This window comes from Rattus norvegicus, chromosome 7 (assembly GCF_021556685.1).
Source record: "Rattus norvegicus strain SHRSP/BbbUtx chromosome 7, alternate assembly SHRSP_T2T, whole genome shotgun sequence".
NCBI classification, from domain to species: domain Eukaryota; kingdom Metazoa; phylum Chordata; class Mammalia; order Rodentia; family Muridae; genus Rattus; species Rattus norvegicus.
The window spans coordinates 73,510,381-73,535,080 of NC_141540.1; the positions used below are offsets into that span (position 1 = coordinate 73,510,381).

The 24,700-nt window shown below is 41.2% G+C and overlaps 2 protein-coding genes, 1 long non-coding RNA gene and 1 pseudogene across 8 annotated transcripts in view; 2 read left to right on the forward strand and 2 right to left on the reverse strand.

Annotated features, from left to right (window-relative positions):
* The first annotated feature begins 10 nt into the window (after nucleotides 1–10).
* Nucleotides 11–6,492, forward strand: LOC102549197 (uncharacterized). Its single transcript, XR_015625443.1, has 2 exons — nucleotides 11–249; nucleotides 5,130–6,492. It is a non-coding gene; the product is annotated as an uncharacterized LOC102549197 (long non-coding RNA).
* Nucleotides 6,196–24,454, reverse strand: Mterf3 (mitochondrial transcription termination factor 3). Of its 6 annotated transcripts, none has more exons than XM_087556162.1 (9): nucleotides 24,333–24,454; nucleotides 20,666–20,781; nucleotides 18,556–18,708; nucleotides 14,180–14,273; nucleotides 13,295–13,484; nucleotides 10,791–10,938; nucleotides 10,387–10,458; nucleotides 8,572–8,733; nucleotides 6,196–6,456 (listed from the first exon to the last, which is right to left on the reverse strand). In XM_087556162.1, exons 4-9 carry the CDS (start codon nucleotides 14,196–14,198, stop codon nucleotides 6,262–6,264), a joined length of 786 nt encoding a protein of 261 aa, XP_087412288.1. In that variant the 5' UTR covers nucleotides 14,199–14,273; nucleotides 18,556–18,708; nucleotides 20,666–20,781; nucleotides 24,333–24,454; the 3' UTR covers nucleotides 6,196–6,261. The 6 variants fall into 6 exon arrangements, with proteins under 6 accessions (XP_087412288.1, XP_087412287.1, XP_087412290.1 ...); XM_087556161.1 differs by having other exon boundaries at nucleotides 20,666–20,995; XM_087556164.1 differs by lacking the exon at nucleotides 8,572–8,733.
* On the reverse strand, nucleotides 20,289–20,404 carry LOC120093896 (5S ribosomal RNA; annotated as a pseudogene).
* The window catches only part of Ptdss1 (phosphatidylserine synthase 1), a 62,365-nt gene continuing 61,880 nt past the window's right edge, over nucleotides 24,216–24,700 (forward strand). Inside the window, exon 1 of the mRNA XM_087556916.1 lies at nucleotides 24,216–24,367. Within this exon, the coding sequence (XP_087413042.1) occupies nucleotides 24,243–24,367 (125 nt within the window). The 5' untranslated portion in view covers nucleotides 24,216–24,242. The remainder of the gene's footprint in view (nucleotides 24,368–24,700) is intronic.

Genomic DNA, 24,700 nt, shown 5'->3' on the forward strand with positions numbered 1-24,700 from the left:
AGGGAGGGAAGAGGGAGTGCTGAGGGCGCCTGCACAGGCGCAGCTCTGATGGCCCGTGGAAGGCGTTTTTTAAATTTTCTTATCTGAACGGACTCCACACATTAGCCTGATCTTTTTGTGCGCCTTGTTAAAGAAACATTCTTCGTCACACAATGGGAAAAGTAGTACGAAATTAGGGGACGGTGTTCTTCCATGCCCTGTTACAGGAAAGAACTTTATGGTATAGATGGAGCCTTTGCTTGGAGACAGGTAATGAATAGATAGTAGATGATTTTCAGGCACACACTTCCTCAGTATGGATGGAGGGGATTCTAGGACACTAGAGGATAAGCTTGATGGTCAAATGCTTTATGTCAAATGGTGCGGTGTTTTAGTATAATCTATGCACACTCTTGCTTTCTTTAAAGCATCTCTAGATTACTTTTAATACAGGATATAAAGTAAGCACTACACAATAATTGTTACACTGCATTAGTTTGGAAATAACACCAGTATAATGAAAATCTATAGTCAATACAGATACACCCCTTCCCAATCTTCTCCCAGTCTTCTGTGCAGAACGCCTAGGGCTTGGTGTTTACTCGTGTTTGTTAATGTTGGTTTGAAATGTTTTAGGGGGTTGGGGGCGTGGCTCAGTGGTTACAAACACTTGCTGCTCTTCCAGAGGACTCAGTTTAGTTCCAAGTTCCAATGTAATGCAGCTCATCACCACCTGGAACTTCAGCTCTAAGAGATCTGATGCCCTCTTCTGGTCTTGTGTGTACCCATATGCATGTGTGAACATTTACAGATTCACACACATTACTAAAACAAATCCTAAAAATATTTTAAAAAATGTTTTATTTCTTTCCTCTTGGCATAGAAATGACAGTACTTTAACTCTTTAAATTTTAGGCACACACCACACACACACACACACACACACACACACACACACACACACATGATGCATTGGCACACCCCCACATGCAAAAAAATTTTAAAGATTAATCTTTAATATTTCTTTTTCCCTTAGTAGACTGCCAACTCCCAAGTCATAATGAGGGCATCTAGGATGCATCACTCTGTACCATTAAACCACTTTTACTCTTAAGATAAACATCATCAAGAAACAAACCTTTGGGGGCTGGAGAGATGTCTCAGCGGTTAAGAGCACTGACTGTTCTTCCAGAGATCCTGAATTCAATCCCCAGAAACCACATGGTGGCTCACAACCATCTGTAATGGGATCTGATGCCCTCTTCTGGTGTTCTGAAGAGAGCTACAGTGTACTTATAATCAATCAATCAATCAATCAATCAATCAATCAATCTTAAAAAGAAGGAAACAAGTCTTTACAGTTTAAAACTGCTTAAAATTTTAGGACTGTCTATGACAGCAGCACAGCTAACCTTTTCTTTGTGTGCTTCTGTGTGTACTCTTGCTTGTCAATATGTGTGTATGTATGTGTACATGTGTGTGTGTGTGTGTGTGTGTGTGTGTGTGTGTGTGTGTAGGCATGTGGATGCCAAAGGTCTAGGCTCAATGTCTTCCTTCACCTTAGTTTTTGAGAAAGGATCTCTCATTGAATTTAGAGCTCATCAATTTAGGCGAGATTGACTGGCCAGCGAGCCCAAGGGGTCCTTCTTCCATCACCCCAGCATTGGGATTCCATGTGCACTGAAGCCCTCAGTTATTACAAGGATGTTGGGGATTAAACTGGGGTCCCCATGTGTGAGTAGCACTTGCCCGACTAGGTTATCACCCAAGCTCCAAGCTAGCCCATTCCAAATGGATATGTCATTAAGGCAAAATGAAGTTCTTAGACATAGACCAGGCAAGTCTGTGCTTTTTCTCTCAGCTGTTTTATGGATTCATTTTACCCATTGGAGAACTGATGGGAACACACACACACACACACACACACACACACATATATATCACATTAGCCAATGTATTTTAGAACCTTAAATGTCAACTTAGTAATCAGAGAGACACTATGTCTGGCTCTGAGCAGTCACCAACTCAGTTACATTATTTTTGCAGGATTATCTAAGACACACGTACAACTCTGGTACAATAAACTGATTCTGGATCTAGTGGCTAAACACAGGTTATCTCCCAAATTTGACTCAGCAGGGCATTTCTGCAAAGGTGGCAATACTCAACACTGCTGCCTTCCTCACATCACTTGATATGCTGAACTGGCTGGATTGTTTTGCTTTTTGTCAGTCATTTTTCTCTTCACCCAATTTCTCCAATTGCTTGCTTTTACAGAATGGCTCATGACTCTGATATTCTAAGACTAGACATAATAGGCAAGTGGTTTTCAAGGTACCGCTTAAGAGTGTTGAATGGGCCAAACCATATTGACCCTAAGTCACTGTGGGAGAGAAATTCTTCCAAGTACCAATACCAGGTATGGTTCACTGTGGTGCTGCTAAGGCAGACAACTAAGGTCATGGTGCCTCACAAAAAAAAGAGCAAAGACATAGGGGCCAAGTCACTTGCCCTGGTTAACATATACATGGTAATTGTGGAAAATGTACCAGCTCATGCTGGTGCTAAGTCCAAGGTTTCTTATAGGCACCATTATGTCCCATTGACTTGCTTCAGATTTTCCTGATTACCAGTAGCCAACTGTGGACAATTTCAAATACTCATGCTCAGGAGACTAACACTTTCCATAAACCCAAATGGCTTGTTTTGAGTAGAGTAGTAGATATTGGATGAAGTGATATTTTAAATAAAACTATCTTCAAAACTATTTTCAAAGACCAGTGAATGCAAATGAGAAAAATCTTCCACTATAGCCAAAGCTTCATATGAAGGACACATTGTTAGTCCGTGGTAAAGTTGCTATTTTTTTTAAGCTTCTTGTATTTCATTTTTTCCTAAGAAGGATATGATTAAATCAAACAGGAATTAAGTTACTGGAAATTTGTAAGAAAGCCCTATGAGAGTGAATCTCTACAAATATACATCATCAAGAAATAATTTCTGTGGTTGGAGTGATGGCTCTGTGGTTAAGGCTGGTTGCTCTTCCAGAAGTCCTGAGTTCAATTCCTAGTATCCACAAGGCAGCTCACAACTGTCCATGAATGTAGTTCCATGGGATCCAGTGCCCTCTTCTGGTATGCATACATGCAGACAAAACACTCATACATATAAAATATATAAATCATTTAAAAGAAATAATTTCCAGTGAAACCATCACCTTAACTTACAGTAAGTAATACATTTAAATGAACAGGGAAGATAGCTCAGCTTAAGGGGCTGCTGCACAAACATGAGGACCTAAATTCAAATCCTCAGCGCCCATATAAAAAGCTACCCATGATGATTCAAGTTGATAACCCCAACCCTGGGAAACAGAAAAAGAAGGTCCTTGGGGCCTGCTGGCCAGATATTTTGTGGGATTGGTAAGATCCAGGTACAGTGAGAGACCGTCTTAAATTAGGCGGTCATAAAAGATATCTGATTTGACAGCTGGCATTCTCTCTCTCTCTCTCTCTCTCTCTCTCTCTCTCTCTCTCTCTCTCTCTCTCACACACACACACACACACACACACACAAAGACTCCGTTCTACTACAGATACTTGTTATGTTCATTGCCTATTTGCTTAGTCATGCTCATTGCCTCTTTAATTACAAGCTAGGAAATGGAAACAATGTCAGTGTTCTTCAACTGATCATGAAAACGTATATAACCGCAAAGAAATTATACTCGGTGATAAAGCAAAATGAAATAAAATTTGCAGGTGTGATGGCTTGTATATGTTCAGCCCTGTTAGAAGGTGTGGCCCTATTGGAGTAGCTGCATCACTGTGGGTGTGGGCTTTCAGACCCTCATCCTAGCTGCCTGGAAGCCAGTATGCTGCTAGCAGCCTTTATATGAAGATGTAGAACTCTCAGCTCCTCCTGCACCATGCCTGCCTGGACGCTGCCCTGCTCCCACCTTGATAATGGACTAAACCTCTGAACCTGTAAGCCAGCCACAATTAAATGTTGTCCTTATAAGAGCTGCCTTAGTCATGGTGTCTGTTCACAGCAATAAAACCCTAAGGCAGAAGGTAAGTAGACAGAACTAGAATATGAGGTACTAATTGAATCGAGGAACTGGAATATATATATACCAACTGAGGTAACTGAAAAAAAATTTGTTCTGTTATTTGTGGATCCTAATGTAGAATCTTTAGATTTGAATGTATATCCTGGAGTAAGAGCAGAAGCCAGGAAAACAGAGATTTTGGGGTAAGCAGGCAGGAAGGAGCTCTACACAGGGGTGTTAGGACAGAGGTACATGGAATGGGAAGTAGGGGGCTTTAAATGGGGAGGGAAGAGGAAGAGCTGAGGTGGTGGAAAGATAACACTTAAGGTTGTTTGAAAAAGCTACAGGTTAACATTTAAAAAGCTTTCTTTAAAATACACATATATACTATATGCTCATTATATATAACGTATAATACATTACACACACACACACACACACACACACACACACACACACACATTTAGGGTACATGGGGTGGTAATGGTCTCACAAAAAACATTTCATGCCAGCCATGGGAAACCTCCCTTCAAGTTAGCAGAGTTTGAGATTCTTGGCAAAAGAAAGGCTATTGCTATAGTCTTGGACTATCTCTCAGAACTTGAAAAAGCCTATTTAATGCCAAAGATACCACATACTTTTTGAACACAGATCTTACAGACATGGAATTGACACTGATCTGGAAGCTTCCTCCCTAAGGACTAGTTCTTAGCATAGTGGAAGATGCTATAAGACATGTCAAGGGAGGTAATAGTCCTAGCCAGCTATAAAACAGAAGAACCACAAAATGATGGGCCTAGCAAGATAACTACAACTGTGCAGTAGTAAGGATATCTGGAAAGCAACCAAGTGTTCTAATTAGACTTGCTTGTCTAATTGACCTGCCCAATAGGCAGGAGTTCATACCTGCTACTATAAACTTGTCAGCTACCTGTAGTTGGAGAGGTCACAAAACCTAGAAAACATACTATTGCTATTTTCCAAAACCAATATAATTTCTAACTGTATTTTAAATATTTATCCAGAATCTACTAGCGCCATTTTACTAGACCAGCATAATTATATAACTACATTCTACATTTTATCCTTAACCCTACAGATAAGTACAGCTACTACCTCTCATCAAAGAAGTCTCTCTTTACAGTAAATGGAGACCATCACAGAAAACCACAACTTGATACGATGCAGAGGTCAATGGATTGTTAAGTTCAGCTCCAATGGTTACAGCTACCTCAGAGCTCCTTCATCTACTACAGCTTAGAGAACACAGAGGAAGATGGAGCAACACCAAGAAGCTGCTGTGAAAGTCTCTTTGAAATAGACAAGATTGGAATGGCAACATTCATGGGCCATGCCAATGTGGAGGAGGAAACTTTTTGAAGGGTTCTATACCTAGACAAAAAACTATAGACAAGTAATGATGGCTGATAGGATTTGCTTCTCCCTGGGATGAGCCTCCATATTGGCTGGTGTGGTGGCTTAAGAATGGCCTGGCCTCTACAGGCTCATCTAATTGAATGCTTGGTTACCAGGGAGTGTCAATATTGGAAAAAAAATTAAGTGGTCTGGACTTGTTGGAGGAAATGTGCCACTTGGAGTGGGTTTTGAGTTTTCAAAAGTGCATGCCAGCAGTCTCTTCCTCTCCGCCTATAAATCAGGATGTAGAACTCAGCTACTTTTATAGCACTCTATCTGTCTGCATGCACCCATGCTCCCTGCCATGATGATATGGACTAACTTCTGAAATTGTAAACAAGCCTCAACTAAATGCTTTGTTTTATAAGAGTTGCCTTGGTCATGGTGTTTCTTTACAGCAACAGAAAAGTGACTAAGACAGTTGGCCAATGCAGAATGATGAGCCCTGAAACCAAATACACACAAGCAACAAAAAGAATCAGAAGACTGCATTTATATATTTGTGTATTCACATTTATAAATGCACACATGCACTTAACTACTGTAATAAAAAGAGGCTATCAACTTGAGGCAGGGTATGGGAGGGATAGGAGAGGGGGTACCTGGGAGGATATGGAGGGAGGAAAGGAAAGGGGGAAAGTGATATAATTTTCCTATTAAAATAAACAACAAATGCCAAAAGCCAAGCCAAAAAGTTAGTCAGAAAGGGAATTAGGAGAAAAAGAGTTGTAATATTGAAACCAGAGGCATTTATTTTAAAAATAAGTTTATTCATGTATATATTTACAAGAATATATTTAAACATTCATCAAAAACTAAAGAGTTTTTAAGAATTTCTCAAAATCGTTTACTGAAGCTTTGGCAATCTCTTTACAAAATACTTCATCAGGAAAAGATACGAACTTGTCCAAAGACACATAGTTAGGTTTTGCTGGATCATACTGTGCTTTGCCCAAGTAGGCAAGAAACAAGTGTCTTTCTTTAATTTTAAATACTCTTGTATTAAATACCTGGAAGAGAAAGAAATAAACAATAAAAAGCTGAAATACTAACAAACTTACTCGGTTAACTATTTTAATAAGTTAGTTTAATAAGTTAATGACACTGACTATATGTTTGATTCCCAGCACACTCATAAGTATTACTAAATAAGAAATGAGTTTAGGTGCCTGCAATCATAGAACCTGGTCACATGAAGCAGAAGTATTAAGTTTAGAGCCAGTTTAGAGTTTAGGGCTACAGAGTGAGTTCCAAACAGCCTGAGCTATTGGGCAGAAATTCTGGGTACTGGGGCAAAAAATGAAAGAAGAAGGAGGTAAATTTTTATTTAAAAGGGACTAAAAACTAATGCAGAATGATAATGATGGAAGGTCTTCATGGAGGGCAACCAGTATGATGACTCCTGAGACACAGACAGTGTTGCAAGAGCAAAGCCTCAGGAGTCACCCCAAAACTACCTCATCTGAAACTTGAGAATAAGACTTTTAACAAGCTATTTAGAATTTAGATTATCTGTCAGGTTTGAGAACCAACATTAGAGACTAAGATGTGTCAGCAAAAAGGATTCCACGATCTGTAAAGTATTAAAGTGTCTCTGTTTTGATTTTTAAATTCTGGTACCCACTGAAAATTAAAATAAAATGAGGTTGACCCCTTTGGGGCGAATAGGAAAAGCATGCCTTTTAATATTAAAATCCCCAAAGACTAAGAAGAGCACAGACATCTGACAGAGGAATCATGAGCTGGCTACATGCCTAGAGCCTGCTGTTGTGTAGATGAAGGGACAAGAGGGGGAAGGGCCCACACTGAATGAGAGGCTGCAGCACAGGGCTGGGGCTGCTGGGGAGGTGAACCAAAGCACTTCTCTTGGCTGTATTTCAGACACGGTGAAGCACTCCATAGGGCAAATACTTCTAGGCCTTTTTCCCAGTGTCCAAAAGTGGATACAAAGTGCTAACTGTACCCATGGAAGGACACGGAGGAAAACAACTGGGGAAAACTAACAACTTTGAGATCAGTGAGCAAAGAAAGCATATGCTGCTAACTTGTTGGGATGCCTCTGGAACACACAGCCCTTTGTGTCTCTGTACTAACTGCCATAAGACCCACACAAAAGGAAGCATGAGATGGAGCAGCACACAGAGAAAGGAGACCCGTATGGACCGGCAGGCACGAGCCAATCAACACTGAACTTCCAGACAAGACGCTGGACTAGGATGCCTCACAGGACCTAAGAAAAAATACACTTGACTGCAAAGAAACTAAGAGGAAGACTTTCGGAAATCAACAGCTATCAAGACAGGCAGATTCTAATCCTCAAGACATGCCCATAGCCTAACACAATCTTAAAACCCACTGCCGGTGGGTTTTGGTGAAAGTGATTCCTGGGCCAGTGGCGGACAGGAATCCCACTTTGTCCCTTTGGTTGTTTTCTTCATTTGTCAAACAGGGATAATTGCTGGAATAGTAACTATAATGAGTCCATATTCGCAAAGAAGTAAGTGATCAATAGTCGTCCATTTTTCTATCTCTACACTGGATTAACTGCCCCAGCAGCCCCCTGGCTAAGACTCTGCTGCCGTGTGCACTTACTTTAAACCTCCGCCTCTCACACTAGATTACAAGCCACGTATGACTGAGCACTGTACTCTTAGTGCTCATACACGGTCTAGCCCAAGGCAGATCCATTCTGTAATGAATGACTGCGAGGTCCTATTCATGGAACCCATTCTCAATTATCCAACAATCTGTTAATGCTCCTTCATGGAAGATTACTTAAGGGTCACTAAGAATATGATGGGCAAAAAAGCATCACTCTATGGGAAGGAAGTGGGCTGGAAGCAACGTAATTCTGAAAGGTGTGCTAAGGCCACGCATCTTTTCCCATCTAGATACCACGGATAAAGGAAACAGTACTTTTCAAATTTAATGGAGAAAACCCCAAGAGACTATGTTTGTAGATAGAAGCTATAGGGGCAAAGACACTTCACCGAAGTCTCTCCAGGAGACCTGCAGCTGTGAACTTCCTACAAATGCAAGCACCACACCGGGCAGCCTAAATGCAAGACTCGGGCAGCGGTCTGAGACGCCTAGGGTCTGAGACGCCTAGGAGATACGTTCGTTACCTGTGGGAACTTGACAATGATATGGTGGGGAATATTCATCACATTGTGTACATAATCAAAAGTCTCCGTAAGTTTTCTTTTGTTTGCAGTTAGCATCTTAGGGATCTTGGTGACCATATGCTGAATTTCATTATGTTTAAAACCAAGTTCAAGGCGGTAAACCTACAAAAAAGTAAATTTCCTGGAAGTCACAAGTAGAAATGGCCTTTGGATACTATGCTGGAGGGCAAACTGATCCTTCCAGATTTAAAAGTAATAATCTTTTAAAATGTGGGCGCATTTATACCAGTACCCCTAAAAGGATTATGGCTCACATTGGTTGAAGTGACCCAAATTTCACAGCCTTTACCCACACAAGGATGTCTCTGCATTGACTGTCATGAGTCCCACAGGAAAAAAACAAAACAAGAAAACAAACAAAACACCGTGAGATGGAATAACATATGGAGAAAGGAGGCCTGTACGGACTGGACAAGCCAATCAGTGCTGGACTTCCAGACAAGATACTGGACCAGTTGTTCCCATGAGATCTTATGGAAAAGGGTCAGAACAAGAAAAAATACTGACTGCAAAGAGACCAAGAGGAAGTCCTTCAGAAATAACGACTATCAAGACAGGAAGACTCCAATCCTTAAGACATATCCATAGACTACACAATCTTCAAAACCACTGCAGGATTTTGTGAGACAGTGATTCCTGGGCCAGTGGTAGACATAAATCTCATTTTGTCCATCTGCACTGTGGTATACAGAGACTGTGCCATCTTGAGAGGTGATACATTGTTTGAATCTGAGCTCCAGTGGAGGCCTGAAATTTGAGTGACAATTATGAGACTGGGCTCGAATCCAATCTATAATAACCTCAGGAGGAGGGGGAGGCAGAAAGTGCAAAGTGCAGGTGGCAGGAGGCCTACATTATGAAACGTGTAAGGAAAAGTAACCCTGCCCTTGGCTGCCAGGAAGAAGCTGGCCTCTGGAGACCTGTCCCCATTTCACTGCTGTAAAGCCTGAAAGGTGAGGTCCAGCAGTATGCCTGGCACCTGCTGCACCTCTCCAGGAGCTGATTAAAGCTTAGGGGATCTTGGACGTGACGGCAGGGTGACTGCCTGAATAGATCTCAAATGCTGTGACTGCTTCCCATAGTTTCAGGGAAACTGGGATATAGGCCCAACTGGAAAGTAGTCAATACAGTGATTATTATTAGCTTGGGAGCCTTGGTCAGTAAGAGCTGCCGCCCAGCTTATGGAGTGCATAGCTATAGTTAAGTGAGGGCAGCCACTGTGGAATTTGCAAACAAGCTAAATCAGAACCACTATAGGATAAATCAAAATTGTTTTCACAGAAGGAACATGGCCAGGAAGCACAGACACTGCCTATCATACCAGGCAAGAAAATAAGCAGTTCTCAAGTCCCATTTATTCCTTACTGCTTCAGGATCTTGGGTCCTAATGTCTGCAGGAGACTGATGCAGGTACATTAGGTCGCATGTGCAGAAAACACTGGCTGAAACAGACTGTCATTTATGACTTTTAGAAATAACTTCTGCTAAAAATTTTTGTGCTTTATGAAGTATCTACGAAGACTCTAATAAATGTTTCTCTAGCTATTAAGAGCACATGACAACTTGAGCAAGAAACTTTGCTTCCTTAACACACAGGTTTCTTTCATAGAAACACAAAACACACTTTTGCTAAAAAGTTCTGCTAAAATTTTTGTTTTTCCATGATGACAACAGCAGTATTTATTCTAAAACAACAAACAAACAAAACCTAATCAAGTGTGGTAATCAGCTTCTTATAGCCTCAAGTTATGTTACCTTCATGTTTTCCTTCACAGGCTCCAGACTTCCTGTTAGTAGCCTTGGAAGACGAACAACCAGATCTCTAGTCTGTAGTGAAAACATAATTACCGTCACTATGCAAACACGTTTAACCAGTTAGGAAAACTAAGGGATGCCAAGCGAAAATTCAAAATATGACCCAATCAAATACATGATAGCAATCTTCAAAATAAACATCAACAACCTGGTTTGATGAAAAATCTGGCACAGAAACAAAACTTAAGGAATCAATTTGATGGAGTCTCCTCAGGCTAAGTCATCTTTGGACACAAGAGTCATGCAGTAATAGGATCTGTGTACACCAGGCACTTGGAAACATGACATTGAAAGATAACTAAAAGAGGAAAGGCATTCCCTTATACTTGGTCCTTTTTTCTTACCTTCTTCACACTCAGTTCCAGTTCTTTCTGAAAAAATCCCAGTCTGTTATCTAGTCTTTCCACGGAGAAGCTCAACAGAAATGGTGCATTTTTGACCATACAGGCAATATCTGTCTTACTGAAATTTTTTGACTGTAGATAAGCTACTCTAGAGAAAGAATAAAACATACACATACACATGATAAACATTTCCTAGGGAAATAAATATAAAGCAAAATGTATATACACAGACAAATATTTATTGATATGATGTTACTTCAGAAAGTAGTACTGTATTTACATAATTTCTACCCCCACTCTTCCTGTGTTCCATGCCCATCTCTTGTCAATTATTTTTACATGTATACGTACACACACATACACACACACACACACACACACACACACACACACACACACACACACACACACACACACACACATATTCTGAATCTACTCAGTGCTAAAGTAGTGTTTTTTAAAAAAAGTATCCTATAACTCCTCCATAAGATCAATAAAAATACTCTATAAGAGCCCAAACTCTGGACACTTTTGTAACACCCAACAAATTTTGATCAGCGTTCATTTACTTTAAATCAGAAAATAATCCTAATATACTTCTAATTTTAAAAAGAATTATTATATGTGTATGATGGTGGGGGGCATGAACATGTCTTTGGTGCACATGTGGAAGTCAGAGGATAATCTCAGGCATAGGTTCTAGTCTTCCACCTTGTTTTGAGACAGGGTCTCTCACTGTTCACAGCCAGGAAAGCCAGGTTAGCTATTGTCTAAGCTCCACGGTACTGGGCTTTACTTGGCTTCTAAGGATCCACACTCTGGTCCTCACACTTGGTGGCAAGTACTCTATCCACTGAGTCATCTGTTTTCAGACAGAATTTCTGGTTTTGAGACAGGGTCTTATGACCTAGCCCAGGCTGGCCTTGACCTTTTTATTTTCTGAGTTCAGTATCCCAAGTGTTAGGATTACAAGGTTGCATTACCATGTCTATAATTAATATGGAGTTTATTCATTTTGTAAATTCTACAAAGGACTCACAATTATACACACTAAATTATTTTCCACTGAGTCATTTCAATTTATGAGGTAGCACATTATTAAAGTATGTTATTATTATGATTAAACAATTTGCTCAAAGAATGCTAAATATCTGCCATCAACAATGAGAAATACTGGGCACGGTAGTACACAACTCTAATTCCAGCAACAGGCTGAGCCTGCTGAGACTTCCAACCTCACGGATCAAACAACTAAAGCATTTCTTGGCTTTTTGGACATGAGACGGCCATTGTTGGATGAGTCAGATCACAACCTGTAATCCATTCTAATTAATATATATTAAAAGGCTACTACTTTTCTTCTTAAGAGAACCATGATTACTACAAACAGAATTTCAATTTATGAGGTAGCACATTATTAAAGTATGTTATTATTATGATTAAACAATTTGCTCAAAGAATGCTAAATATCTGCCATCAACAATGAGAAATACTGGGCATGGTAGTACACAACTCTAATTCCAGTACTTAGAAGGCCGAAGCAGGAGGGTTGTAAGTTCAAGGCCAGTCAGGATGATATAGTGAGACTCAGTTTCCAAACAGGAAAAAGGAAAGAAAAAACAGTAATGACCATGCTTTCATAATCTGCCCAGCTTCTACGTGTACTCTTAGATAATTTAATTATTTGTTAATAGAAATGTCAGAGAAAAAAATTTATGGTTTCTGGAGGGAAATGTTTCAATACTAATTCATCGGTAAATTGAAAAGTGAAAATAATAATTGATGGTTGACAAAACAACTATTTTTAAATATTCTTTAGATCAGAAGTCCCTAACTAAAAGAACCATTGATATTCACTGTCTTAGTTAGGGTTTTACTGCTGTGAACAGATACCATGACCAGGGCAATTCTTTTTTTTTTTTTTGGTTCTTTTTTTCGGAGCTGGGGACTGAACCCAGGGCCTTGCGCTTCCTAGGCAAGTGCTCTACCACTGAGCTAAATCCCCAGCCCGACCAGGGCAATTCTTTTTTTTTTTTTGGTTCTTTTTTTCGGAGCTGGGGACTGAACCCAGGGCCTTGCGCTTCCTAGGCAAGTGCTCTACCACTGAGCTAAATCCCCAGCCCGACCAGGGCAATTCTTATAAGGACAACATTTAATTGGGCTGGCTTACAGGTTCAGAGGTTCAGTCCATTATCATCAAGGAGGGAGCATGGCAGCATCCAGACAGGCAGAGTGCAGGAGAAACTAAGAGTTCACCTGAAGGCTGCTAGCAGAATACTGGCTTCCGGGCAGCTAGGATGAGGGTTGTAGGGCCCACACCCACAGTGACACACCTACTCCAATAGGGCCACACCTTGTAATAGTGCCATTTCCTGGGCTGAGCATATATAAACCATCATATGCACACAGTAGATGCTTGGATAGCAAACTAGAAAGTTTCTCCCACACATATAATTCTTCCATAAGTACTTCATAGGTTATATGGGAATCATTTCAAACTTTACCTGGTCTTAAGATTTTCAAGGTCTTCAGAGAAAATAGCATAATTTTTTGTCAGAAATGGTCCCAGTTGGTTATCTTCTAAACCCAAATCTTTAAGAAATAGCAGTATTTGCTTAATGTCTTTTTCAAAATTCAGTCTTAGAAGGAGGTTGGCTACATCTGGATGTTTTTCTATCTTAGACAAATCTACTCCTATAATAAAGGAAAAGGATTGGTTTGAAAATAATTTCTTATTCAGCCATTAATGTCATATAGAAAAAAATTACCGATGAATAATCTTTTAGAAAGAACTGATATAGACAAATGGAAGCTTAAAGTACTTTTAAATGAATTGGTTGTAGAAATGAATTAAAATCAGGTATAGCATTTATATGTTAAAGGTCAGTGTAGACAGAAAGACAAAAACATTTGTGCTTAAACTTTCCCCTAAGACATAAGCACTAAATCATGTTAATAGCTACTTAGAAGGCTGAGTCAGGAGGATTATAAATTTGAGGTCTGCCTGAGTTATATGGTGAGTTCATGGTCAATGGTGAAACATGAAGAGACTATTTTAAAATACAAAGATAAAAGAAAACAAAAAAAGGCTAGAGTGTTTGCTTAGTATACACAAGACCACAGGTTTAATACTCAGTACCACAAAATCCACTTTTAAAAATTATTTTCTAGAGGCACTTTTATATATGTCCTATAAAAGCAACGAAATAACATTTTTATAATTATATCCACAATCAAAAAATCATCATATCCATTTACCAATTTTAGAAACAAATATAATTAGAAATCTAAATTTCTTGGTATTATGAGTGTGCACACACCCAAACATACCACACTCCCACATGGGGTAGAGACCAGAAGCTTACTTGGAATGAACTCAGACAACTTACCACACACTAGTGATGACATTTTAATTCAATAATGTAGCGGTAGTTAGTTAATCCACTCTGCTGCTGGCAGGTCACGACCACTCATTGCACCCACCTAGGAGTGGTAGATTCTCAAATGAAACACACACATACGCACGCACGCTCGCACGCACGCACGCCTGCCCATAAAAATATGCCTTGACTAGCTCAAAGGCTGGACAGTTCTAATCCTCCCCGCAGTCAGCACACATTTCCCTCTGGTACTCCTGGCCTAACGCCCGCCCTCTAATTCTTTATTTTATCTTTGTTGCCATGGCTCCTTCTGGGCAGCTCTCTAGTCTTTGCTGCCCAAGACGCTTCTGGGCAGCCCTTCCAGGGGCCACATTCCTTCTGATCTACACTTCGGATGATTTTCTTTCTGCAGCACTAAATCTGATCTGTCTCCCTCTAAATCATGGTGAGTATCCTCTCTAGTTCCTAGCATGCACAATCCAAAGGTCCTGCCTCAGTCTACCTGCCTAGCCATTGGTTATTGGCTCTTTAGTGATCAATCAAAAACCAATTGGGGACAAGGACTGCTAGTGTTTGAACATGCAGGTTCCCAATTTTGGGGGCTGGATTAATTCAAAGCATTAGAACCAATCCCAAACATCTCATCTTTTCTGTCCAAATAAAAAATGCTCATCTCTCTGACATAAATTGATCATAACTATAATAATTATGTAAATTACAAAGTATGATATACAATTAACATACAGTCCATCATATTTGTCGATTAGATAAAGTACTTCACCACCTATCCTAACTAAAGAGCTTCTAATTTTATACCTGCATTGTGTTTTGACTTTAGCCTGTATCACTACTGAAAACCATCCTTCCAATTGAACTATTATATGTAATTCTTTTGTAAGTTCAAAATAGAACAAAACCAAGTGCAATCAATGAATGATCTCAAAAAAATGAGATGGAAACTAGTTTCAAAAATCTGTAATATATGAGGAAATGTTTTAGAAATAACCTAAAAGACTTGGACTTAAGTGAGTTTACACATGCTGGAGGGCCTCACTCAGCATGAGCTGGCTGTCATACTCTGGTCATGGGGTTGCTTTTTAGAAGCAATGGGAGAAATCCCATCAGGAGAGTACAAGGCTCACACATGACTCCATTAAAATGAAAATTCAGCCACTGACCGCCCAAAATGCTGAGAAAAGGGGATAGGAAGGGAGCAGGAGATGTTCTAATAAATCCTGGCCTTGCATCTTTCACTGTTGCATATACTCAGTCACCAGCCAGGGTCTGGAAAGCATATTACCCTACAGAGCTCAAATGGAAGGAAATGTAACATGATGGCATGAGTAGAGTGGACACACAAAGGCATGCTAGCCACAGAGATAGGCAGACCAATCCTTTCCCAGAGATCAGAGGGAGCTATGAGTTATTAGTGAAGGGCCACATGAGAGAGAGCTGTTGTCGTGGAGTGACAAGTTAAAGGACCTAAAGAAGAGTGAGAATGGGGAAATGATCTGGCCCGCCCCTTCTGGCCTTTACAGAGCCCTGGCAGAAGCTGCCTAGAAGCCAGCTGCATTGAAGCCCCTGTGCACAGGACTGGCCTCCTGGATTTCAAACAAGCAGAAAAAGCAGGAAAACAAATAGAAGAGGACAAAGCTTCATTACTCAAAAACCATTGGCAAGCAATAATGGATCCTCTAGGTTACTGCCATTTAAGTTACTTTCTAAGGCGTGCTATTGAAATTATTAGCTCATACAAAAGGAATGGCTGGAACATATCCCAAGGCTCTCAGTATACTGTAAATTATTCATAGGTGAGAACCATGTTGATCCTTTGCAACAATACGTACCTGCTAGAGGGCAGGGAAGCTGTTCTGAAAGGTAGCTTACTCTGCTGTTCGAGGCAGATACCACATGTCATCTCTCATCTCTGAACTTATTACAGAAAGCATCTCTTAAGCTGTGTACGTTCTGAGGTCTGATAGATATTTTAGGTATATCAGCACTGTTTCTTGATTAAACAAAGCTAATTAACATCACAAAGCTAATTAACATAGCAACCCATGTATTTTGTGTGTGTGTATTTAAAACACACTCTTACTGCATCATAGATTCCTAGAACTTACTAAGAATGGACACTCTGTATCGTTCCACCAACATCTCCCCAAGGTCACCTCCCTTACCCCAATCACCATTCTTCTCTGTTTCTGGGAGCTTGGTTTACTCACTTTCTACTAATGAAACATGCCTTTGTATGCACGTCTTCCAAGTCCTGTTGGAAATGACAGCACTTCATTCTCTGCTACTGCTGACTGGTATCCCATTTGTATACTGCATTTCCTTTAATTAGTCACTAACTGATGGATGCTTAGGTTAGTAAAAGAGCCTTTATTTATATCTCATTGGGTACTTCTCATTTATCTCTATCTTCTTCCGGTTATCTTCAAGTAAGTATCTGTAACCCTGACTAGCCTAGAACCCACTATGTAGACTAGGCTGGCCTTGATCTCACAGGTGTCTGCTCCCTCTGGCTTGCTATGTAGGGATTACATGCCTAGCCTCACGTGAAGTTTCTTACACATACAGGTAACACCTGGCTAACTAGGCCACAAACAGGAGTGAAATATTACCATATGCTGTTATTAGTGCAGGCATAAAAACAAGTAGAGTAGAACTCACAGAGGAGTCATTCACATGGTATGGCAGAGAACACATTTCAGAAGCGGGTTAACTTGAAATAAGTTCTCTACTTGTTGGTCAACCAAAGAAGTGAAGGAGGCAAGGCAGGAGACTGGTAAGATGAACAGGAAAATTGGGAGAACTCAAAGGCCTTGAAAGGCTTTAAAGATACTAAGCAGTTAAGCAGGGTAGTCAGTTTGCATTACAGAGAGAACACTAACACTACAGATATCTTGCAGGGCCAATATGGCTGAAGACTAGGAAGTTATCAAGTTAGGGGCTGGAGAGAGAGTTCAGTACGTATATATGTATAGTGCTTGCCTATATGTATAGGGCCTGAGTTTGATCACCCAAAAGCCACATTTAAACAACAACAAGCCTTGTGGGTGATGTGCAATTATAATCCCAGTACTAGGTAGGTGGAGACAGATAAATCTCTGGGGCTTATTGGCCAATCAGTTTGGCCTATATCTGCAGGTCCAGAACAAGGAAAGAACCTGACTGGAAACAAAACAAATACAAGCAATTAAATGAAAAAAATTTTTTTTTTTTTTGCCTTCTACATGTTCTCTCTCCCATCCCCACCCCCCTCGGTAGGAGGTGCCTGCATTCTCTCTCTCTCTCTCTCTCAAGGTAGGAGGTGCCTGCAGTTGTTCAGTGACAAATGAGAACTAAAGTTAGTACAGCATAAGAGCAAACTTGGAGAGACAGAATATGGAGGCCCTAAATCAATGTTAAGGTGAGAGGGAGGAAACAATAAACCAAGGACAACCCCTGAGGGTCTGTGGTTATGTCACAGGTACTCTTTTCTCTTTTCTGATTAAAACAAACAAACAAACCAAAACTAGTTCTCCAAGATATAGCGAATGAGAACATGCGAGAAAGTGTCAAATCTCAAATACTTCTACCTCCAGGTATTTTGAGTAAGAAATACTTCTGCTGGTTTGAATGAAAATGGTCCCCATAGACCCACAGAGAGTGGTACTATTAGGAGGTGTGGCCCTGTTGGAGGAAGTGAGTCACTGGAGGTTGGCTTTGAGGTTTCAAATGCTCAAGCCAGGCCTAATGTGACTCTTCCTGCTGCCTGCAGTTACAGATGTAGAACTCTGAGCTTCTTGCTAGTACCACTTCTGTCTGCATGCTGCCACGCAGGGTATAAACCTCTGAACTGTAATGAGCCCTAACTAGATGTTTATAAGAGTTTCCATGATCATGGTGTCTCGTCACAGCAATAGAAACCCTAACTAAGATAATACTCAATGCTCAATTAAACAAGAAAAATAACCTTAAAGGCTCACAAATTGAGTCCCCAGAGATTAAGATGCTCAAGCTGAGGTACAAGCTAAAAATGGGGAACTTAGTATGGTTGTATGTGGGAAACTGGAATTCTTCAATCTCTTACCCATGTAATTCCTGTCAACTTCCTAGGATCATTACTGAGAAAATCAAGTAGGTTCAACAAAGTGCTAGATTACAGATAGGACCAGATGGAAGTGTGCAATAAAACGCTCTGGCTGCCTTTGATTACCTAGATTCAAGGATAGCCTCCTAGCCAGCATATTTAGAAAGTTATGATACAGGCTGAGAGAATAATCCAGATGGGAACAGGGGGCTTGGGGAGGAAGGTCAGGGGATATAACACGGCAAATAGAGAGCAGTGCACCATGGGTGAACAGACTAACACATTGTGTGACAGGTTGGAAACTTACCAAGCTGCACCAGCTTCTGTAGAGTCTCGGAATGGTCTACGTAATCTGCAAGTGTGGAGGAGGAAAGGGGCAGCGGGGAGTATGCAGCAATCTGAATAGCCTCCTCCTCTGAAACTGGCTGTAACGGAGACAGCGGAGGCAAGTCGTCCAGTTCTTTACAGCGAGTCATGAAGGGAGAGAGAATCCAGTCAGCAGTGTCATGCACATGCAGAAAACTGTTTCTATAAAGGGGCTGCATAAATGACTTGGCAGTCAAATACTGCTCTCGCAGTTTGGATCACAGCATCTACAACAGACAGTTCCCAATCCCATAACTCCAATTCCAGGGCCTTCACAGGCTCCTGCACTCACATGCACACATCCATATACATATGTATAATAAATAAAAATAAATATTAAAAAAGGAAACAATCCAAGATCTATTTTCATAAATATTCTATCTTCCCTACTTTGTGCCTCATTGCTTAAATACTGAGATTATTCCAGAAGTAGATGTTTATGAAGTCTAAGCCTATCACGATGTCCACACCTGTAATCCCAGCATTTGGCTGTGCAGGCTGAGATAGGAGGAGTACAGCAAGTGTGAGGCCAGCTTTGCCTAATAGTGGTGACCCCCACGCCACAACGGCCCACAAATAACCTAAGACCTAAGAGTTCCCGAGAGACCAGCTACCGTCCCTCCAAGGTAAGAAGCTTATCGGGAAGGTTCAAGGTAGTCAATCTAGTTTTGAGACAGTGAGCACAACCCAGGGAATCTTCCCGCCTCAGCCTCCTAAATGCTGGGATTACAAGTTTGAATCACCTTGCCTAGGTAAGGCACAAAACACTCTCTTCATGTTTCACTAACAGGTAAGAGTGTTGAAAGATCCACTGTTCTTCAACCACACTGTGAGACACAGCTTCGTGAACTTGGCTGAAGAATGACTTTAAAAACCCCAAATCTACATTCTAAAGTTATGTTATTCTGAATTTATTCATTCTAATCCAATGCCACCATCTCCAGATTACTCTTTTAAGAAGATTTCTATGTTCCTACCACCTGCAATCCTTTGCCAGTCTGCCCTGATATGGAGTTCTCTGCTGTTGTTTTAATATAATTTGGTACGGAAGACATTTGAAATTGTCCCTTTAAGGAACCCAAGCTATGATAGACTCTATTAATTTTACTCTATTAATTATGGTTTATCATTCACAGTCAGTTTCTCTTCCCTTCTTTTTAGCATCCATTCACATTCTACTAATGGAGTAGTATTCTACCTGTGGCTTAACAACGAATTCCTATAGTAGGTGGCATGGCAAGAGGACAGTTGACTATAAAGCGATTCAAGGGAAATCTGAAGTGTAACAGAACTGTTCCCACTTAATTATTGTTACACAGTTAAGTATATATGTCAAAACTGTATACTCCAAAGATAAATATAACAATTAAACCCTAATAATTCTATTTAATGCCAGAGGACTTTTTTTTTCTTTTTAAAGATTTATTATATATAAGTACACTGTAGCTGTTTTCAGACACACCAGAAGAGGGCATCAGATCCCATTACAGATGGTTGTGAGCCACCAAGTGGTTGCTGGGATTTGAACTCAGAACCTCTGGAAGAACAGTCAGTTCTTAACCACTGAGCCATCTCTCCAGCCCCCATTTTTTTTTTTTTTTTTTTTTCTCGGAGCTAAGGACTGAATCCCGGGCCTTGAGTGCTCTACCACTGAGCTAAATCCCCAACCCCAAAAGCCTACAGCACCCGGTATTCCCAGGTTTCCCACCCAAGTACTAACCAGGCCTGACCCTGCTTAGCTTCCGAGATCAGACAAGATCGGGCGTGTTCAGGGTGGTATGGCCCTAGACAACATTTTTTGAAAGAAGCTATGAAACAGAATTTTAGAAAGCAAACATCTTACACACTTAGCTATAAAACAATCTGACACAAATTAATAAACCTAGGAACTTATTAAAATAACAATTTAATAGAACTAAATGAAAATAGCCAACATTGTTCCTTTTTTGCCTGGTACAATACAGGATGTGGAATTGGTGAGTATTGTCTATATATTTAGCATGATCAAAACTATCTGTGAAAAGGGGACTTTTCTCACTGTCCACAATTACCTTCCAGAGGCAGCTCAGATTCAAGCCTAGGTATCTTCTCTGGCTGTTCACTCACTGAAGGAAGCAGAGTGCTGTTGGTAGAACTCTTTCTTCTAGTTGTGTTGGCCGACTGGAAACTGCTCCAGGAGAACAAAGCCCTGTCAGTCTTAATTCCCCACTGGAGAAAGCAGGTGTCAGAGGACAACAGGGCCTGAGCTGAGGCATTTTTTCCTAGTCCTGCAGAGTGTTTTGTGACTTGTGTGGCTTTAATGAAGCTACTCAATTTAACTGAGTTGAACCATCTGGATAACTGTTGGGCTAACAAGGCCATGTTTTTTCTGACATTTTAGTCTACAAGGAAAAACACAACCATAAAAGGAAGAAAGATTAAATTACTGACATATTTAAAACAGTATTCAAACAGCAAAAACAAAAATAGATAATACATTATCTATAGAAAGAAATGATTTAAATAAATATATTTGGGGTAGTCAAATATTTCCTATACATCAAAAGCCTGAAAAAAAAAAAAAAAAGGCAGTCTCAGCTACCAACCAAAACAGGAACTTTTTTTTTTTTAATTAACTTGAGTATTTCTTATTTACATTTTGATTGTTATTCCCCTTCCCGGTTTCCAGGCCAACATCCCCCTAACCCCTTCCCCTCCCCTTCTGTATGGCTGTTCCCCTCCCCATCCTCCCCCCATTATTGCCCTCCCCCCAACAATCCCATTCACTGGGGGGTTCAGTCTGGCAGGACTAAGGGCTTCCCCTTCCACTGGTGCTCTTACTAGGATATTCATTGCTACCTATGAGGTTGGAGCCCAGGGTCAGTCCATGTATAGTCTTTGGGTAGTGGCTTAGTCCCTGGAAGCTCAAAACAGGAACTTCTGAACTAGAAAAGTAAAGACGTGCCTTATTATTTAAAAACAAAGAATCATGTTAAACCAAAAATGTCTGTAAATGCTAAAATTACAACAGAATCGACTCAACTGTTAATCTGTTTTTTAAAGGAAACTGTGGTTTGAAGTGTATTTAGAACATATATTGCAGATTACTACATAATACTGAGCTGTTAAAATGCATTTCATGCATATAAATTAGTCAAAAGGTAAATGAAAAAAACCCACTGTCTTAGATGAGTCGTATTACTAAACACAACAGTGAAACGGCTGACCTAGTCTGAGACCCAGTTCTTCCAAAAGAGACTTAAACAAAACTGGTTTGGTAAAATCCTGCTTGGAAAAAAAAAAAGCTTTCAAACAGAAAGGGTCAGAAGAGGGAGCAGCTGGGCACAGGAGTGAGTGCCTCCTGTAATTTTACTCCTGGGACACAGATACAGCATTGAAAGCTCAAGGCGAGCAGTAGCAATGTATTGAAACTGTCTAAAAGAAAAGAAAGAGAACAAAACCCAAACAAGTAACCAACTGCAAAACCAAAACTGCAGAAAGAAATGAGTGCAATACCTAAATATTAATTAAAACGAACTCAGCAGCCTGAGGCAGGATTGCTCAAAGTTCAAGGCTAGTGTGAGCTACAAGTGTGAGGCAGGCTCAAGTAAATAAATAAGTGGAAAATGCTCAATAAATGTTATAAATTATCGACTAAACAGACAAAAAATGTTAACTGTCAAATGACTCTGACTTATGCTTTCATGCTTTGTTCTTCTAGCCAGTGGATCAAGCTGGTTTTATGACCCGAATAGGAACAAATACTTGAGGGTTTAATCTCTTGGAGTTTTATAGTTTGGGGATGCTTGCTAAAAATAATACAAGGGCAAACCTTTCCTTCTGAAGTAACAAAGGAAGGCCGCGTTGGCATACCTTGTGGAATAAATAGGTAATTTTTGCTGAATTTTGGTTGGAAAGGGGCTTCCAAACCTGTCAGTTTTTCCCTCAAACTTCCTCTGGTCTCCAAAATAGCTACATTAAAGTGGGAACTAAGTTATACCCCCTAGACAAGACCAAACTTCTAGAGAAGCTTCAGCACAGCCAGGCAGGTCCAATCTACAAGTGGCCAAAGACAGTTAGGAGCAATATGGCTCAACACAAAAAGTAAGCTTTCTTAAAACGTATACCCTCATGGGGGTCGCAGTTTGACTGTCAAGATTGGACATATCATTGTAGCCCATGATGATGGCGGCTCAAACACTATTTTCCACATAATGCTTTTTTTAATTTATTATACGCTGTGCTAGAAAAAAACCGCACTGGTATAGTCTAACCTGGGGTTTACTCTCAGAATCTGAAAGACCCTCAGTGAGAATCTTCCCTCAGGAAGGAGATCCCCAAGCCCAATGACCAGGCCAAGACCACTGGATGCAATCAGCAAGAGGATTTATTGTCAGGATACACAGGTACCTGCGGGCGTCTCAGTCAACTCGGAAGGACTGGCGCGCCCAGCAGAACCAGGCATACAGAAGCAGATGCATGGTTACAGGGACTTGATTGGTGGATTCAAATGAGGCGCGGATATATGGTTACACACAATTGGCTATTTCAAACATATTCAAATGAGGTTACAACCTAGCAAAACACAATTGGCTATCTCAAACATATTTAAATGAGGTTACAACATAGCAAAAGAATACATGCAGGCTGGGGCGTCCGGAATGTCAGGGGCTAGGGGCTTATCCCTTCCCGCCAGATGGCCTATGAGTTAGTTCCGATACCTCGGGCTGGTTCCTGCATTCCTTCTTCCTTATCTTTATGGTCTGTTAGTCTTAACGGTGGGGCAGGCCCCACAGGGCCTGGGTGTGCCTGGACTTGCCTGGGCCTATTTCAGCTCTGAGCCTGTGAATCTTAAAACTTACTTTTGTCTTTTATGGTTGTGAGCCTTAAGCTTGTATAACTTTCTTTTTAAGGGGGGGGGCTTTCAAATCAAAGTACTTTTTTATAATGTTGGGGATTACAATAAAACGATTTGTCTATGTGCTCTACGGTACTTACAAACCAGCTCCCAGAACTCCCAATTTCATTCTGGAATCTGTCCAGAATCAAATGTAATACCCTTTTCACATCTAGTAGACTCTGGTAAATGTTTACCCTCCACTTTTACTTGCCAGTACACTCCTTTCACATAACTCTTCACATTACTTTCACTGTCTCAGCAATGTCAATGATTAAGACTGTGCAGGACGGCACAGCTCCGCCCCCTCTCGAAACCCACCTTCCCAGGGTCTTTTTCAGCACCAAGCTAGAGGCTTGGAGGGTTCCAGTTTGTTGAGTGGAAGTGAGTCCAGAACAAATACAGCACACAGGACTCAGAAACGAGTAAAGATGTGCACTCCTGTATAACGCCTTGCGGTATGTACAGTAAGAGGACAAACAAAAAAACTCCTTAGAATCTCTCAAGTTCAAGAGGTTCTCTAGTTCTCGCTGTACCGGACACTTTTTATGTTAGGAACAGGAGCAGAAGCAGGCTTTTCTAGGTTCAAGATCTTTACAACTAATCCTAAACTCTGGGCTTTGAAAAGTGCACTCCGTAATAAAGGGCCTCTCGACAGCTCAGCCATAGTCCCTAGACCCCTTTAACCAACGGACTTTAAGGGAGCAGGACTTCCGCAGGAAGCCGGGCCTTCACCCAGCCCTAGTCCGGAGATGTTAAACAAGCCCGGCGGCGTTGCCACCACAAGGCTCAGGGACGCACCGATCAAGTCCGAATCTCCTCTCCCGGTTACCGATACCTACCAAGCCGCGAGGCTCCCGGATCCTGCTGGGTACAGGTAGGCCGGACCCTAACCCAGCCCGGCCGCAGCTTCGCGCTCCTTCTTCCCAGCGACCGCGCAACCCACGCCGGGGTCCAGCGCACTGTCGCTCAGCAAGACAGCGATTCGCCACGCTCAGCCGGCGCCGCCGCCCACGTGGGCTGCGCTCCGAATGGGCGAAACCATCGGCCGCGGCGCGAGAGGGGATGCCGCGGGGGGTGGCAGGGGACAGAGCTGGCCCCGGTCTTGCAGGCCCTGGGGCTGGTCGCCGTGTCCTGGTATCCGTCACTCCGCGTGGTGGTGGGGTGAGGACTCCGCTATCTCGCCCTGCTAGGGCCGACCGCCTGAGGC

Coding starts and splice junctions, on each gene's coding strand:
- Mterf3 (NM_199387.1), bottom strand. CDS start 20,975: ATGGCCTTGTTAGCCCAACAGTTATCCAGATGGTTCAACTCAGTTAAA. Junction 13,485..18,555: donor ACAGAAGCTGGTGCAGCTTG/GTAAGTTTCCAA, acceptor CCTTTATTATAG/GAGTAGATTTGTCTAAGATA. Junction 10,939..13,294: donor CTTGAAAATCTTAAGACCAG/GTAAAGTTTGAA, acceptor TTCTTTCTCTAG/AGTAGCTTATCTACAGTCAA.